Genomic DNA, 17,650 nt, shown 5'->3' on the forward strand with positions numbered 1-17,650 from the left:
ACAGGGCAGGCGACTCACACATTCCTAATGTAATGTAGTGGTGTCTCCCAGGTTCATAAAGACATAGGCCAGATGCAGCCAAACTTAATTTGGAAGTTGCCAAATGAAATCAAACGTGGGATTGACAGTGGCAACTGTGCCTGAATTTACCTCCTGCAGCACCTTGTTAGAGAACGGTTCTCAGGGCTGGTGAAAGTTGAGGGACGTGAAAGCATGAGCAAATTCTGTGCTGAAGTGTCTTTTTGAAGAAACCAACAGAATAATTGTTGCTGTTGCCTTAATCCTTGTTTAGCTCCAACCCCTGCACCCAGACAGAGTTCTCCATCAAAATCATCAGCATCTCATACGAGTGACCCTGCTGCAGACGACCTCTTTGAAGAGGGGTTTGAAAGCCCAAGCAAAAGTGAGGAGCCAGAGGCTGTGAGTAGCAACAAGGTTTCTAAATCCTTCCTCATTGTCTCCTTGTAGCTAGAAAAGAAAAAAAAAAAAAAAAAAAAGCTGATTAAAAGCTGATTAAATGTTGTTCTGTAGTGTCAGAAATAACTTTTCCAGTAGAGCAGGGTGATGCTTATGGGGGAGCTGCAGCCAGAATTCCCGTCCTGCTTTGGGTTTGACAGCTGATAGCACAGTATTTCTGCTGATGTGCCCTAACCCTGCATACAAGGAACCAAACTCAGAGTTCAAATGCAAGGCTGTACATGTTAGTTGTAGCCAATGTCCTTTTCAGCACACCAGCAGTCACTTTACCACTCATGGTAAGGAAGTTTGGGGTAAAACAACAAACACGCTGAGGCTACAGAGAAAGATGTGAGAGTGTGTGTGTTAAAAGATGATGGCTGATGTTGTCTTGCACATTCTTGCACCCCAGTTGCTTGCCTAGCTACGTTCCTCAATGTTCTGGCCCTCAGTATGTGATTTCTTTGCCTTTATGGACCAAAGCAAGAAATGTTATCCAAGCAATGACTGTAAATCAATCACCAGGTGTCTTAGGGAGGTAGGAGCCCGAGGGAGCCAAAGGCAAGAGGGGGTCGGTACAACAAAAAACATGCAAAATAACCCAAACTTGGACTCTTTCTGTTTCACATGGCTTTCAGGGCTTTTTGCAGTTCTGGCTGGCCTGATCCAGTACCTCCTGAAGTCTGTGGCAGCTGCTGCCTGGGCTCCAGCTGGAACTGGTGAGGTGCTTCGGTGCCTGCAGCAGCTGTAGGAAAAGGCTTTGGAGAGCGGCTGAGCGGCGAGGCCGCGCCCTCTGGCTTTCATGAGATAGGATGTACTCGTTATGCCCACAGCATGAAAATAACCTCGTGTTGACTTTTCACTTTCTATTGTTGAGAAAAAAAGGTGTTATGTTCTTGTATTCTAGCCTGATGGGTCTCAGGCCTCCTCCAACAGTGATCCCTTTGGTGAGCCAACTGGTGATACTATAAGTCCACAGGTCGGTAGCTAGATAGCACAGGTTGGGGTAGGTATCTGTCCTTTTTTTCTCTACACCTCGAGGTGTTCACTTACTCTTCCACCAGTGCCTGCCATCGCTTTCATGGATGCATGGGGTTTTTTTGGTTTTTTTTTTTTTTCCTTCTCATCTCTTCCGTTTTACCTCTCCATCCTCCACAGTGTATTCCTCGTGCTTGGTGGTCTGCATGGCTTTTGCCGTTCACTGAGTGTTGCAGCTTATGCAAATGTGTGTGTTTCAGCTGCCTGCATGCTTTAAAGAAATGTGGACTTATTTTTACCTCGTGTTCAAATTCTGAGGGCAAATAGGGAAACTGAGCCATTACTAACAGCATATTAGGCAGAGCATTTTTTTAATCAAAGCCACTCTGGCCTTCAGTCAGATGTAACATATTAAATGGAATAAGACATCTTACCCATAGACATAACAATCATTAAATAAAATTATGTAATGATACATGAATGTCTCTACCTTAAATCAATGGGATAATCAGCAGAAGAAGCACGTTTATTATCTGCGTGTAAAAAATATTGAGATGGGTTTGTGTATTTTTATCTCCAACTGCAAATTAAAACAGCTGAAAATTATCATCATTCGTATTACCATTGGCATACTGATGTTTTAAAAATTATTCATCAGTGTAAGTCATTTAAACCCAGACAGACGGGAAAGATGATCTTTTCATCTTTTGTGTTACAGAACACGTAGAAAATGTGGCTGCCTGTGAATGTTCTGTGATTTGTTTCAATACAGTAAATATATTTTGCCAAAAAAACAACAGTGAAGCTACGGAGTTTTATGAGTGCTGAGGGTTGTTATTCCATCCAAATACTCTCTAGTGTTGCTGCTTGAAGAATATGTTTCATTATCTTCTCCCCGTCTGCCACTCCTGTTTGGTATTGCCCAAATACATGAGCTGATACGGCTTCTGTGCTCCAGCACAGAGCTCCTGGAGCAAATCCAGAGCAGTTGGAGAACCCTTCCCATTTTTGTGCAGATACTTCACTGGGTTTGCCAGTGACTTACCCATCCTCAGTTTCGTTTCAACTCAAAATTAATAGTTTCATTAGGGGTCAGTTTACTTGGTGCATTTAATATGATTTTTAAAAAAAACCTTACAGTAACTTAGCTTTGATCCGCTTGGGAATAATGAGGTTCTCTCTTAATAATGCGCTGTGAGAGGGCATCTCCCCCTTCTGTAGCTTCACCCCAGCTCCTGGGGGCTACAGCAAAAGTAGCATTAAGCTTTTTGTCTCCTTGAGTCTAGAAGTGACAGTGTGAGGAGAAAGTCAAGCTGGGATGAGCTGCTCCAGCAAGAACGTTCATTATTTACTCCAGTGAGAGCTGCTGCTGCAGATGGATGGTGCCACATGATAATTTGGCTGTGCCTTTGCCTGACCTTGGCCAGCACTGACATCCCCAGCTTCAGACCGCTCCAGGAATTCTTCCCTACATCACGAGAGAGGATTTGCCCTTTATCTGAGTCCCGCACTCTGGAAACCCACATACACGTGTTCATCATGTTTTTATCACAGTCAGGGTGGTTCTGAAATTCAGAGCTACAAGAACAGTGTATTACCAATGCTCGCATGTGGTTTTTTGCTGCATTTTTCCTTAATCCCTGTAGAGCCTCGCATCAAATACGTGTAATTCTCAGAAATATATTCTGGGAAATGTTAACTAACATTCCTGATTATCGTATTACAGTAATTCCTCAAAGCTGTAGACAGGGACAGGAAGCTGAACAAAAAAAACCAAAAAAAAACAAAAAGAAAGCCTCTCTCCACTGAAGTTCCACTAATATCATTGCGCCTGTGTGCAGAGGCATTCAGCAGCAGTCCATAGGAAATCCACTTCCCAAAGCCAGCCCATCTAATTCTGAAGCCTGGTGTCGTCAGAGCAACGGGAAGTCTAATCTCCATGGAAAATTATCAATTCAGGACTTACTGTGGAGTTGTGTATTGAGCTCTGCATTTGGAGAGAAACTTAATGGGGAGAAACACGGCGTGCCAAAGAATCACAGGCTGCATAAAAGCCACTTTTGTGGCTTAGATGGGAGATTACTTCGCTCTTTAGAATGTGGTTCTTACCCCAAGAACAGCACAGTAACAACTCAACTGAATGGACCTCTCAGGAACAGAGCATTGTGTGCAGAAATGTCAAATCTGTCTGTTCCCAGCGTCCCTGAAATCAGCTCTGCCCATAAAATATCTTTATTTATCTTGATGTATTCAGAATATCCACCTGCCCGGTTTTTTGTACCCTGATCTTTCAAGGTATCACGGCAATTTTGTTTCTTGATGCCTTCTGATACTCTAAATTACCATCTAGTTACTCTCTTCTTTTCTCCTATTTTTCCACTCTCCCTTTTGCAACCTTCAACTTCAGCTCTCAAAATCCTCGTCCTTCCAGCAGCTGTTCTAGAAATCACCCTTCCAGAAATAGCTATGAGCTCTTAGTAGGTAAATGTGACATTTTACGGATATATTACTTTTTTTTTCCCTTTATGGTTGAAGATACGAAGCAGAAAGGCCCAAGTACCACAGGTGAAATAAAATTAATTCTTTGCAGAGCTTTTTATTGTATTTGGTTGTTTCCCCTTCGTTCATGTGCGGTGTTGAGGACAGATAGTGATTCTGCAGAAAAGGTGAAGAGAATACAGAATAAGATGACTGCCATCTTCAGATTATTTATGTTTAATCCCCTACTGCTGTCTTTAGATTATGTGGAGAGTAATTGTGGTGAAAGGAGAGAGAGAGGGAGAGAACTGTTCCTTAGCTCTGATCCTCCCAAATGTCTTAAACATTTCTTATTGTTGACACTTTACATTAAAGCAGGGAGTTTGAACAGAGGAACAAAAGCAGCTCAAAACTTGCACTGGCAATCCTTCATGAGAGAGTCTCAGGAAAGCTTCAAAACATTTGTGGCCAGAGCGTATCTCCCCGAAAAAAAAAAATAAAAAAATTGTTCAGTTGTTGTGAGAAATGTGTGCAGACAATTAGGAGCCCTCAAAATGTGTCACACCCTTCATGATGCCATCAGCGCTGTCAGGAGAGCAACAGTTCATTAGAATATTTGTCTATCAGCTTTTGGTGGTGCTTTGGTGGCCCACTGCCATCATCCATCTTGGAGCAAGTGCTGTGCTTGGTGATAAATGTTCCTAAAAATCTTAGTCAGCTCCGGGATGGGCTGCTATAAACTCTTTTATTTGGGCTGGTTTTAGGAATGGAGAGAAGACAGCAATTGATGGACAAAGCCTTGGGTTGCCTGGGAGCTTAGTGAGCCTCATGAGGGAATATCAAGCTGATTCTGCATCCTCCTCTTACTTCTGCCCCTCTTCTGTTGCACCAGGACTCCGAATAGGCACAAAACACTAAAAACTGTTATTTGCAGGACCTGTTCCACTCTTTCACCTGGCTCAACAGGAGCTGGCTAAAGTCCAAAGAGAAATTCCTAATTACAGGTGACCTGTTCTTGCTGTAGGCTCTAAAGCTGTCATTCTCAACGACACAGAGTAGAGCAGGGCTGGGAACCTGAGAGGAGTAGTGTTGTGTGTTTGGAAGGGGATCACAGGTTGGGAAGTCCTGCTTCACTCCAGAGAAATCCTAAAATTAACATTTCAAGTCTCCTGCTTGGTTGGTTCCTGTTTCCCAGGAAATATGGAGGGGCAAAGCAGAGAAATTCAGGCTGCTCTGTAACAGGGGCATCCTACAGGGTTGCCTTCATCTCTGCTGCTGCAGTCTTCTTCAAGCTGTCTATTTTCATGTGGCCACTCATACATCATACACTTCTCACCTCTAAAGTGTCACCAAGCCCACCTGAGGTCACCTTGTACCCTTCTGCGACTCCTTCCTCTAAACAAGAGACAACATTCTTTGTAGCTTGTCTAGAGCTGTGTTCTTGCTGATCTGCAACCCAACAGTTCAATTCAGGGACAAGCTCTCCTGGCTTCCTCTGTGATGAGGTCATTGAAAAGTTCCCTGTCTTCTGCAGGACAAGTGATCTTAAAAACCTGCTTGTGAAAATTTAGCATCTTTGAGACTTTTGAACAATTTGCTTCAAACTGGCCATTAGGTTCGATTGTTACAAAGGAGAATTGACAGATATGTAGATGGAATGAAATGCGGATGACAGATCTGGAGACAGATATAATTGTGTGGCTACTGTTTTGGGAGAAGGGCCCAGAAATAATCAGTGTTTCTTGGCTGCAGTTCATTTTTATATCAGGAACCAAGATATGGAGCAGGTTCATCTTTCTGAGTGGTTGTCATTGCTTTTTTCATTCCGTGGATGTACAGCATCCATCTCACTACTAAAACGACAGAGATTTTTAGAATGCTAATAATTAAACTAGATACTTGAGACTAGGAAATATTCCTAAGTAAATTTATGGTAAGAACAGAGGCACTCTCCAGACACAATCCTGAACTAAAAGTTTGCTGTATTTATGCTGCTAATGGAGGCTATAAGAAAAATAACCAAATATTAGCAAATAATAATTAGTATTAAGTGAAAAACTAGCTGCTAATGGGGCAGTAGGAATTAGCTGTCTCATCACCTAAGATATTTAATTTCAACCCCGCTTGCCAACTTTACTCTGTCCTATTTTGCCTACGGGTCAGCATGCAAAAAAAATCAGAGAGGACGCTTGGCACTCCACCCCCCTCACTTGCATCCCCAGCACAAGACGCTCATTTTGTGTGGCTCTCCAGCACACTTATTTCATGAAACTCTTTGCCATTCGAGCCTGCCCTTTCTGATCAGTCAGCCAGGAGAAAAAGTGGCTGTAAAGGGCACGGAAATCTGTGCGGGCCTCACCTCCACGATTGAGAACATCTTGCCTGCAGCTCTGCACGGAGCAGGTGCCTCTCAGCGATCAAAGGGCTGCCAGGGTTAAAAAATAGTTCCTTCCTAACCCACAGCTATGTTTTGTGAGTGAGTTCACCCCGAGTAGGTGCTGAGTCTTTCAGGAGGTGCTCTCCAGGGATTAGTTCTGCTGGGGAGCAGGTGTTAGTGTCTTCAAATGCCATGCAAATTTGCTTCTAGCATTTGCATAACGCTATTCTAAAGCGTTTAGCACCCTTGTTGCCTCACACAGTGGTGGGCTGCACCAGAAATGGTGTTTGCTGCTGTCTTGTCCCCCTTAAAATGGGAAGAATAAAGTGATTTGCAGCATGAAGTATTTCCGGTATACAGCAGCAAGAAAAAAAATTCAAAAGTACTTCCAATTCTTGTCTTGGTTTCTCCCTGTGGGTTGATGAAAGCACATCAGAAGTGATTCTGGGCCAGTTCAGCAAGGATAACACTGTAAGATTCGAGGGGTTTATGTGAATTAGAAGCTTTGTCTGCTGTTTTATTTGTTCCTCTCTTTTTGTTCTGACTAAGACCAGTTCTTTCCTTTCCTTCCCTCTGCGTCTGTTCCTCGTGCAGTGGTAGAAGTAGAAGGCAGAAAATGCTGGTGAGATGCTGAATTAATGCTCACCTGCCTTTTCATAACATGCCCTGTGACTTTGGTGTGGATTATGTAGAAAAACAAAGGTGGGGGGTGTTATGTCTGCTTTGAAGACCCTCCAGGATAGGACCTGGCTGTGTGAGAGGAGCTGTTCATGAGGTCAGCAGCACTCGACTCTCCTTTTGCCTTTTTCCTGTCCCTTCCTGTTCTGTTTTGCTCTCTCTTGAGTATCAATATTTTACAGACACTATTTGCATTGTTGGGCTAAAAGCATGCTTGAATTGGCTCAAAATAATACTAGAAAACAAATCTCAGGCATTGACCAAAAGCCTTTCACTGGGAAGACTGCACACAATTACTGCAATTAATTTCTCGTTTAGGCATCTGAAGGGAGAAATCAGCGGAGAGGAAGAAGTAAGAGCACACTTTTCGTGCAGAATGCTCTGGTCTGCTGGAAGAGAAATTATTCAAATCAGTGAGAAATGCAGGCCTTTGCCACATCGGGTGTTTGTACAGATAAATGTTAGGTACGAGTCAGAGAAGTTTCTCCTTGTAAGTGCTGTCTCCTGCTTGTTGGAAGTGCTGCTGCTGCTGAGGAGCTCCTCCTCCTCCTCTTCCAAGGATGTGGAGTCCAGTGGCACCTTAGGACACCTGTTACTTCAGCACATCTGCATATCTGAAGGACATTTGAGGACAGCTCTAACAAGCAGACTTGACATTTTGAAAAGCTCTTTTCTTCCCTGAAGGCGTCTGAAAAACTGACATCTTTTGTTCCAAAGGGATGTTCTCCCTCCCTCTCCTTTTCTTCTCCTCCTTCCTTTTCACTTCCCTTTGCAATGACCTTAGGTTCAGCAACTGCCTGAAGAATGGCCTGGTGTGTGTCAGGTTCACACATTAATTAGTACAGATTTTCTCTGAACTAGCTGCGATAGATCATTCTGCCAGCTTCAAGCCTGCACATGAAAATTGGCGTAGGTAGACTTAACTCAGGGTGTGTGAAAAGCAGTTATTTACTCTCAGTCATCTCCTTTGATGACCTTCAGTTTTTCAAGGTCACAAAATGTATTTGCTTCTTGCTGGGGATAATTTCGGCAGCATTTATTTAATCATTCCAGAGGATTTCTCGCGCTCGCAGTGCTCGCAGCGCTCAGGCTCCACGTGGGCAGGGGGTGGGGAAACAAGGTGTTTCAAGCTCCAGAAATGCAGCAGTTTCGAGGAATAAGAGACAGCTTCCCTTGCCGTGGAGGAAACAGGTCCTACTTTGGATTTGTTGTGTGTTCCTGCACTCTAAGGCAGGACAGGGCACTGGGATGGCGCAGTCTGGAGCACTGGCCAGGCGCCCTGAGCACAGAGCACCCTGTGGATCCACCTTTGGGCTGTTCTCCTCATCCCCAGCAGCACTTGGACAAACAGTGATTAAAGTCCTGTGCCATCCCCAGGCAGGCCTGTCTGTGCTTCTCAGGGCCCAGTGATTTGCCGACCTTCTGAGGGTTTGGTTTTGGGTTTTTTTTTTTTGCTTAAAAGTCAGCTCTTGCCAATGCTGCTGTAACACGAGTTGATTCCAACTCGGTTAAATTCAACGTCACGACGTGGTATTTGAATATTTATCAAGCTGTGGAGAGTTAATGCAGTGTGGCATTAATTAGCCTTTCTTGCCTGTCTTGTTCCTTTTTTGGATGTCATTCTTAGTTTAATAAATTAGTTTCTGGAAGTGAAGTAGAGTTGGTTCCAGGGTCCATGGATGGTTTGCTACCCACCGCAGCCGAGATGATCACAAAAAGCACAGGGTGTGTCAGCTATGAAGCAATAGCTGAAGAACATGGCAGCTTTTCCCCCTTCCCACTTCCAGGAGATTCCCAACAGAGTAAAGAAAGGGTCTGGTAACAGGTTGATGTGCTTTCCTCCCAGCTTTAATGGCTGTACTAATGGTTGCACAGACTCCTAATCAAACTGCGCAGGGCTGCCGCTCCTCCTTCTTCATGGGCCACTCATGTTGTTGTTTTAAATCCCATCGCAGCTTCATTAGCTCAGCTTTCCGTGGGGGGTTTCTGTTTGCAAGTGGTTTTCTCCTGAGTTGTGCAAAACCCACAGTTGTGTTCTGCAGTTGTGCTCCTGGGGGGGAAACTCAGCCTTGGACGTGGGCTGCAATTCCGGCCTCTGAACTTCCAAACGTCCAGCCTTATGAATTATCATTTAATTCCCTCATATATCCATGCCCAGCAGTGAGGGTCAATGCATGGCCAGTGCAGGAGGAGAAAACGGATAGAAAACACAAATTTTTTGAGATAATTCCCATTTTCTTCGCCGCAATAGCTCAAGGCAGCGCAGAAAGCAAACACTTCCTGTGGGTTTTGCCTCGCGAGGTAACGCTGCTCTCGAGCAGATGTTGTAAAAATGTTCTGAAAATGCTGTCTGGAGACATCTCTGCTCATTTTATTTTTGTTACCCCCAGGAAGCAGAACCTCTCTACGCGCAGATTAACAGACCTAAGAAATAGCATTGTTACAGGCTTGTGGTGCTCCAAGACTCCAACGAAACCCAACAACCTGGCGGGCCTTTGGCTTTCATGCTTTTTTTTCCGATCGATTTTGTCTGACAAAGGAGAGAGATTGCCCTCCTGGACTGGCTCTACGAGTGTTCCTGATGTGTGTGGTTTTTTTTGGCAACCAATGGCAGATTCCTACGGCAGCACAAAACAAAAAACTCTTCCCTGCTTCTCATCCCACGAGTGCAGCCCCGTCCCCACAAGTGGTGGGTATCCAGACTAGGAAATCTTACTCCTCGGTCTTCTTTTAAACGTTTGTCACCTTCTGTGTGCCACCCAGAAATAATGAGCATCTGAAATTTATTAGACATTGCCGTTTTTGTTGGTTTTTTTTTTTATTTTTCAGCAAGAAGCAGAGTCTGTATGTAGCAGTGGCATTATCATTCAGCAGCCTCTGGGGCACGAGTCGGCACTTTTTATGTCACGGTGACATGTTTTTCATCGTCATTTACATCAGCCTGATCCTGACCTTTTTTTTTTTTTTCCCTCTGTGTAGACATATTTAAACAACAACAACAACAAAATACTGGCGATGTCATTTTTCTTTTTGTTTTTCTTTTTTCTTTTTTTTTTTTTTTTTATATTTGTATTTCTCACTCTGTAGTTTTGTGTGAGTGACGGATCTAACAGCGAAACGCCTCCTGCGGAAAAGATTCCCAACTTGAAACCACAGAACAGAACTCGGTTCTTTATCCATCCTTGACTGAAAACGTTGCCAAACGGACTTTTAAGTTCTAGCACATCATGAGGAAGAAATGCTGCTTTCTGTTGGAATGCTCATGTTGTGGGTAGAGAAAGGACATCGAGTCCCACTGAGGAAAGACAAAAGAGTCAGTATTTCCTAGGAAACTCTAAACAAAGTGCAGAAAAGGAATATTTTTATTTCTTCAATATCTTGCTGCTGTAATGCTATGCAGACAAGTGTTTTCTTCTCTGTGTGCCATTTTTGATGAAAAAAAAAAAAAAATCATTTGCCAAATAATACTGGTATGCTTCTGGTTTAGGAGTTTGGATGAAGCGGACTTGACAAATGGGACAAGGACGGCATGGATTTTGGAATAACAAACTGACTCTGTGATCAAAATTGTTCATCTTTATCACTTTTTGTACATCAGAAAAAAAAGAATCAAATGGGATTTTTATTTTATAACTTGAAAAAAAAAATCTTACTGTTAAACTCTTTAAATGTTTAAGGGGAAATGGCTTTAAGGAGTTCGAATGAAAATTGCCATTTTTTTTTTCTTTTTTTTTTTTTGTAAATATAAATGTTATGAAAATTCTTTTACTAATGCCATTACACAGTAGAGAAGGTAGCGAGTCGCAGTGCTTGGGAGGTGTGGCAAACCCAGTTTGTGGTTCTCACATCACATATGTTTTTTCACATGCTTAACAATAATGGGCTGAAGCTCAAGTGCATTTGCCAAAAGCAGTCAGCTTGTCAGCAGCTAGTGAAATTAATGGGAACACGTGATTTTATGGTCTAGCGTTATCACACGGACATAATTCCACTTACAAGAGATCACTTTCCATTGACATTCCTTTGAACCTCTGCATAGAAGTCATCCAACTGTTTACACGCAGAACAAAAAAGAATTTAAAACTTCCTTTTTTTACATTTATGAAGCAAAAAGTGCAGTGTTTGGGTTCATATGTTTGGCACATGATTTTCGTAAAGAATCTATATATTTTTGCCCTACAGAGAATTGTTATACAGGTCAAATGCATTTTCCTGATGTTCCTATGCAGTTACAGTATATTGAATTTAGTGGTTTAACACTAAAAAGAAAAAAAAAAAAAAAAAAGAAGAAGAAAAAAATAGAAAAAGGAAAAAAGGTTAAAGAAATCAAAGGATTAATCAGCTTTTAGGGTTATTGTGGAGATTTTGTTTTAAAATTGACACATTCGGATTTACATTTTTGTCATGATTAAAATAGGCCTGGAGTTATAACTGTTTTAATTTCTTTCATCTCTGTTAGAAGCTAAAAATGGTTTAGAAGGCAGAATAACTGGGGTGGTGATTGTTGGTATGTGCAACCAAATCTCGCAACACGATCCCATCCTTTTATTTTGAATTAGAGAAATTAGAGAAATGTGCGTTGCAGAATGTATGTGAATGAGAAATTAGCTGTGGGTAGACCTAATGAATCTGCAGAGAGGAGGATTTGATCCCCATCCACGGTCATTTGATGCTTGTTCCTTAGTCATGTGCAAACAGTTTTGTAGCAAATCATATTTTCCCATTGGAAGATCAAGTTCTCCATCTGGAGGAGATCATTTAAAACTTGGTGGATGGAGTGTTTCAGGATTAAAAGCAGAGGTAAAAGCATTTCTGGAGGACATTTCTGTCAGAACATTTTCCTGATTTGCACAGTGGTGCTACTTTCTTCCTCAGCGACTTTTTTTTGGGGAGTGGGGGGGTTTTGTCCAGCACATGGAACCACAAACCCAGTTTTGGTTCATCACAGACATTTGGAGGTTTAGTGTCATCGGTGCATTTCCAGTTCCGGGGTGAAACACAGAGAAGAGAAGAGGTAGATGCCTCAGAGGATCTCGTTTGTAGGGAGCAGATCACTCACGAGTAGGCGCTGAGGGAATGAGGCTGGAATTCTGGTGTCTCTCCCATCACCACAGACCTTGGCCTTACCTTCGCCAACGCTCATGAGTAAAAACAAATTCTGGCTTGTCTCGTCATAGAATCGTCCTTGTCGTGGCTGGGATGCTGAGCTGAGAGCGCTGCAGAGCCTCTGCACTGTACCAGTATTGTAGATAACTCCAATATCCAGCTTTGTGCAATTGTTTAATCCCTCATCCTTCACTAGCACTAAATTCGTCACTTTAAATTTACAAACCAGGGAACCCCACCGACCATCCTGTTGCCATCCCCACCCTCCCCCCGTAGGTTCTTGATCTTTGCCTGTCATGAAAAGATATTTTGATAGATCGTAGTCATCCAAGTGTCTGATGAAACCTTTCATCTCAATAACGTACTGGGCACCTTCTTTGCAAAAAAAAATGTTTACTCCGTGGTTTTCGTTCATTTTTATTTCTGCGTTCTGACACTTATTTTTTTAATAAAGATGAGAAAGAGAAAATGACTGTTGCAGTACATTTCTAAACCTACTTTAACTTTACCTCAGATAACGACCATTTGTTAACATATACGGACACGTTCTTTTTAACTTCATGTGTAACGCATTCAGCAACAACAACAGAAACCAACAAATTTTTAGAGATTTTTCCATTAATTTCTGTAACACACCATGTAATACTGTTATGAATAAAAACATTAAAAAAAAAGGTGTCATTTCAGTAAGTTTTGTTTCATAGCTTGTGCTCCTCTGGGGTAATTCTGCCAGACTTCAAATGCAGTGTTGGTGTCTGGCATGGCCTTTATTTTTGACAGTGGAAATACCTGGGAAAGGAGAAAATCCTCACTTTGGGGAATGATTAATCTTTAACACTAAGTGTTGCTTATATTTCAAATATGTGACTTGCTGGTTTTAATTGCTGCCTCCACTTTTTTTGCCTCTTTGTGAGTGTTTTAGGATGAGCATCCCAAACCAGGAGGTAATTGTATCATCTCCTGCAAAATCCCAAGTTCATGGGACAGCCTGTGCTGTGTGACGCCTCCAAAGCTGGTTTATCTTTGTGGCATGAGAAGCTGAAATTAATTCTGCTTGCTTTTTTTTTTTTTTGTTCAGGTGGGATTTGAAATTAAAGATGCGCATTTAAACATGCTAGGTTTGAAAGCAGAACCCCCTCAAAATTTCCAGTAATGTGCACAGAATTGATAGTAAAGCTCAGCTGAGAAGGAATTTTCTCATTCTCTGCCAAGAGAGCAATGCAGTAAAATTTAAGTGTAAAAAATACACATTTTATGTACGGGGAGAGAGAGAGAAGTGTGGATATGTGCACATATATTTTATTGTATTTCTACTTTTTGACGTCTCATGCCTTCCTTGAAATGCCCAGTAGGTCATGGTGAAACCTTCCTTGCCTTTGTCAGTCAACATTGTTGAAATACTTGGATCCCACTTGAGAATAAAGGTTGTTCTGCTGTGGTGAAAGCACACCAGCGTTAATGGCATTTTGATTTGTGTGTAGGTAACCGGACCCAGGTGTCCTTGGAAGGAAGAGTGTGATCTCTAGTTTTCAACCAGCCACACAACACCAACTTAAATCAGCCACAGCTATGCATGGACTTAAACTAAAATGCATTTTTACGGTAAAGGCTGAATTTGGTCTTGACGATCCTCTTCTGGTACCCTCACAGCGAATTTGGTTGAAAAAATCAGAAAAATGGGTTCACGTTGTACAGCTGTTGTGTGAACTCAGTGTGGAAATTCAGAATGAGAAGGTTTGAGGTGTCACCTGGCAGTGGTGAGGAAGAGGAGTCCCAGGTTGGGAGGGAAGGAGCTGTTCTGTGTGTTCAGAAGGGATAAGAATGTATTCTTATTGTGCTGTTTATGTGCTGTATCACATTAATACTGCTGTAACTCAGAGTCTCTGTATTGTCTGTGAGAGTGCCCAGCTCAGACACTACCGCTTCAAGAAATGGTCCCCAATTTAAGCAATGCTAATTAAGGCCATGATCTCCTGCAGTAATGAGGATTTCATTAGCCAACGGTTTGCAGAATCAGCCTGTGGTGTTACAGCAGTGAGAACGCTGACAGATCTCTCCTTTCCATGTCAGTGGCTTCTGGGAAAGCAACTGCTTGTCTAGACTGGGAATATGCAATTTTCACTCCCTCACGTTGGATTAAAGGCAATGTTTTCTGTGCTTTAATCACTACTCACTGACAGTTGCTGCAACAGAGAAGGTAACCTCTTTCTGGCTGGTTTTTAGGTTGTGCAATACATTGTCATGTGCTGTTTCCTTTTTTCTTTCTTTGCTTTCTGAAGAACTCCTGTCCTGTCAGGTTCATATTTATTGCTTTCCTGGCAAATGCTGTTCTCAGTCAGAAGAATACCATGTCAAATGAAAGAAATGAAAGGGGATCTCTGTTGGCAGTTTTCCACAGAGGTTTGAATCTGTTCTCTACAATTCCCTGCCCGAGCCAGCTTGGGATGCACACAGTGGTGGAGGAACACAGTGAAAGTCCATCTGAGCAGCAGCTCCTGGGAACTCCTTCTGCTCCTGTCTGTGCCATCCTGGGACTCAACCTCCTGCTCCTGGCTCTGGTTTGATGTTACCGCTGCAAAAGTCATGTTTTTTATAAGAGTATTTGTCTCTCTCGTGCTGAGGTCTTCTGCCAATTCACACTGATTTGCTTTTTTAGGATCAGCCCCATTAAAACCTTTATTATGTTGTTTTTAAATACCTGAGGTAGGACTGGCACGGGGAAGAATAAAGGTGTGGGGGTTTTTTTTCTGGCTTTATTTCTGGCTGAAAGTGGGGTGAGAGTGAATTCCACATTTCAGCTGATGACAGTGAGGAATATGGGGAGATACCCTGATCGGATTTCCTGAGTACCTGTAACGTGGCCTGTCTCTTTCTGAAATTATCCGACTGGAGGCAGGAAATATCAGGTCTATTAGTGAAACAGCTCTCCAGCTATTAGTTCTTAGAGCTTTAAATAGCCTTATCTCAATGGATGTGTTTGCCCTGTGGCTCATCTATCAACCTAAAATGGTTTATCAGCACCTGAAAAAGTCTGAACGAGAAGAATAGCCTCAGATGTTGCCCATTCTAGGGGCTTTTAGATACAAAACGGTTAAAAAAAAATCTTTTTAAGATCTGGTATTATTTGCTGGCTTTTCAACCCTGTGTCATGGCTCCTGTAGCACCACTTCTATAAATACTCCTCACCTCAAAGAAAGGAAATCACAATAGATTAAAGGAAAATCAGGTTAACAGGCAGCAATCTCTGCCCATTCAGCCTCAGACATTTGTGAAAATAAAGGATTAGGAAGAATTACTGCTAGGTACTAGCCGCAAAAAAAAAAAAAAAAAAAAAAAACAAAAAAGCCCTTTTGTGGCATCTTTGTCTTCTCTAACAGTCATTAGAGGTGTAAGAACAGCGCTGTGTCAGGAGTGAGCTGTGTTTGAAATGAGCAGAAGTTAAAGTGCTGTGAGGAATGTGTTGCATTTTCTGTAAATTTTCTACCGTTTTTTGACACACAGATGATAAGTATCTTTCCCCTCCCCTTTAAAAATGCTGTTTCTAGTTCGGAGACAAGTTTGTGTGTGTGTTATCTGGAGGTCTCATGGAGAGGAGATGGAGACAAGGGATGGGGCATGGAGGAGTTTTCTTTGTTTGTCTTATTTCACAGGATTTTAGAGCTTTCTGGGTAGGTGAACCTATGCCAGATTTGGCCTCAGGCACAATGAGACAGTATTTTTAGTGGATCAAAAGCCAGAAGAGGAGAATTAAGTTCGGCAAGGTGAGTTTTTTATGCCCAAGGCTTTCCAGAGACCAGCCTCACACCAGAAAATAACAAAAATGAGGATGCAGGTGGGGTTCATTGTAAAAATCTGGAAGTGTTCTTTGGTTGTAAATTTTACCGTATATTTGCCACCTTATGTTCTTCACGATTAAAATTAGTGGGAAACTTCCTTTTACCTTTGAATGAGTTTTGACACAGAGGGAAATGCATTCTGAGCTCCAAAGCAGGGAATAAAACAGTTTTCCCAGAAGAGAAAAAAAAAAAAAAAAAACACTTTTTGAGAAGCGCACTGATCAATCTGTAAACAGCTGTTTGCTGGCTCCAGTGTGATCTTTCCCAGGGAAAAACTTTCAGCTCTGATGTGTTTCAGTTTTTCTTTTAACAGGAAACAGCCGTTTAAAGAACCACCATGTTTGGTGAAACTGTGAGAGGATTTCTTTACAGGGAGCAAAGGCTCACAAAACTTGGGATATGAACTCTGCAGAGGACGTGGTGCACTCGCAGGCTCCGTTTGCGTGGTGGGCATTTGATTTTTTCAAGTGTGATGAATCCTAATTCAGCTGGTTTGGGACTTCAGCTCATCAGAAAGCCCCAGCTGCTGCAGAAACCAATGGAGAAGGAGCAGCAGCAATGGAAAAGAGGACACAGGCCAATGTTAGGAGGCAACATTCCCCCTGATCCGTGGACCCGAGGAAGCAGAAAATGACCTGGTGTTGCTGCCGTGAATTTCATGTGTTAGACCTACCTCTAATTAAATAGAGTTGCAAATTTGGTGTAAAACCCGATGGTGCTTTTTGGTTCTCAAAGGTGTGTTGAGCTGCTGAAAATCCTGCCCTGCTCCTGTTTTAGCCTCACTTCTGGTAATTCACCACTCCTTCTGCATGTTCACCACTGAGATGTGCGTGGTCAGAGGCAGCAAACAAAGACAGCAGAGAGAAGCTTGAAAAAAAAATTCCACATGCTGGCATCACTGTCATGGTTTGAAGGTATATCTAGAGGGTGCTCTGAGGTTATAATCTTGGTTTATCTTTTACTGCTGTTGAAATATTGGCTGTGTGCTGTATTTCCTGGCCAGCAAAGGTCCTGTGGATGGAGAGATCTTTCTGTAAAGGGTTTGTTGTTGTTGTTGTTGGTTTGTTTGGGTTGGGTTTTGTTTTGTGGTTTTTTTGGTGGGGGTTTTTGTGGGTCTTTTTGTGTGTTTGTGTGGGGTTTTTTTTGATTTTTGTTTTTTTGGGGGTTTTTTTGTCATGGACAAATGATTAACAGCTGAATCAGTTGTGCCAGAGGTTGAGCAAGCTATATCACACAAGCATATCTTGGGTTCAGGCTGGGGCAAAGTCATTTGGTAGAAAAAAAAAAGCAAAAAGACAAACAGAAAGCTTTGCACGGCCTGAGTCATCTGCCTTAACAGTTTGTCCTCCGTGCCTAGAGGTCGGTTTATCTCTGTGCTCAGTAACTGGGTTAAAAAAGGGCTGCCTGAAATAGAATCTTTTATTCGGGGCAGATTCCTACAAGGATTTGGTGAATGTGCCTCTCTGTGTTTAATTGTTAACTTCAGGCTGCCAAACCAGAAGGATGTCTCAGCCGGCTGCTTATTTCGCAGCAGTGTGGCTCCACACGCAGAATTAATGTCATTTGTAAGGTAACTGTGACACCTTAAGGTGTAGCACTTGGCCAGGTAATGGCACTGAGGTTGTTGGGTTTGTTTGGTATTAGTGAATTTGAATAATTTTATGTGTAGCACCCATCTTTGCCATCATGAGCAAATTAAAATGTTTTTACTCTTTGTATCACCAAAGCACTAAGAGGTGTG

The 17,650-nt window shown here is 42.4% G+C and overlaps 2 protein-coding genes across 11 annotated transcripts in view; one reads left to right on the top strand and one right to left on the bottom strand.

Annotated features, from left to right (window-relative positions):
- The window catches only part of DAB1 (DAB adaptor protein 1), a 207,560-nt gene extending 197,804 nt beyond the window's left edge, over positions 1-9,756 (top strand). For 9 of the 10 annotated variants that reach the window (XM_066325411.1, XM_066325416.1, XM_066325412.1 and 6 more), the window contains 3 exons: positions 293-420; positions 1,364-1,462; positions 9,358-9,756. In XM_066325411.1, coding sequence (XP_066181508.1) covers positions 293-420; positions 1,364-1,447 — 212 coding nt within the window. In that variant the 3' untranslated portion in view covers positions 1,448-1,462; positions 9,358-9,756. The remainder of the gene's footprint in view (positions 1-292; positions 421-1,363; positions 1,463-9,357) is intronic. The other variant, XM_066325415.1, reaches the window with a different exon arrangement.
- PRKAA2 (protein kinase AMP-activated catalytic subunit alpha 2) overlaps positions 1-17,650 on the bottom strand; it is a 330,475-nt gene that overhangs the window by 209,127 nt on the left and 103,698 nt on the right. The window lies entirely within an intron of this gene.

The sequence above is a fragment of the Sylvia atricapilla genome, chromosome 9 (assembly GCF_009819655.1).
Source record: "Sylvia atricapilla isolate bSylAtr1 chromosome 9, bSylAtr1.pri, whole genome shotgun sequence".
Lineage (NCBI taxonomy): Eukaryota > Metazoa > Chordata > Aves > Passeriformes > Sylviidae > Sylvia > Sylvia atricapilla.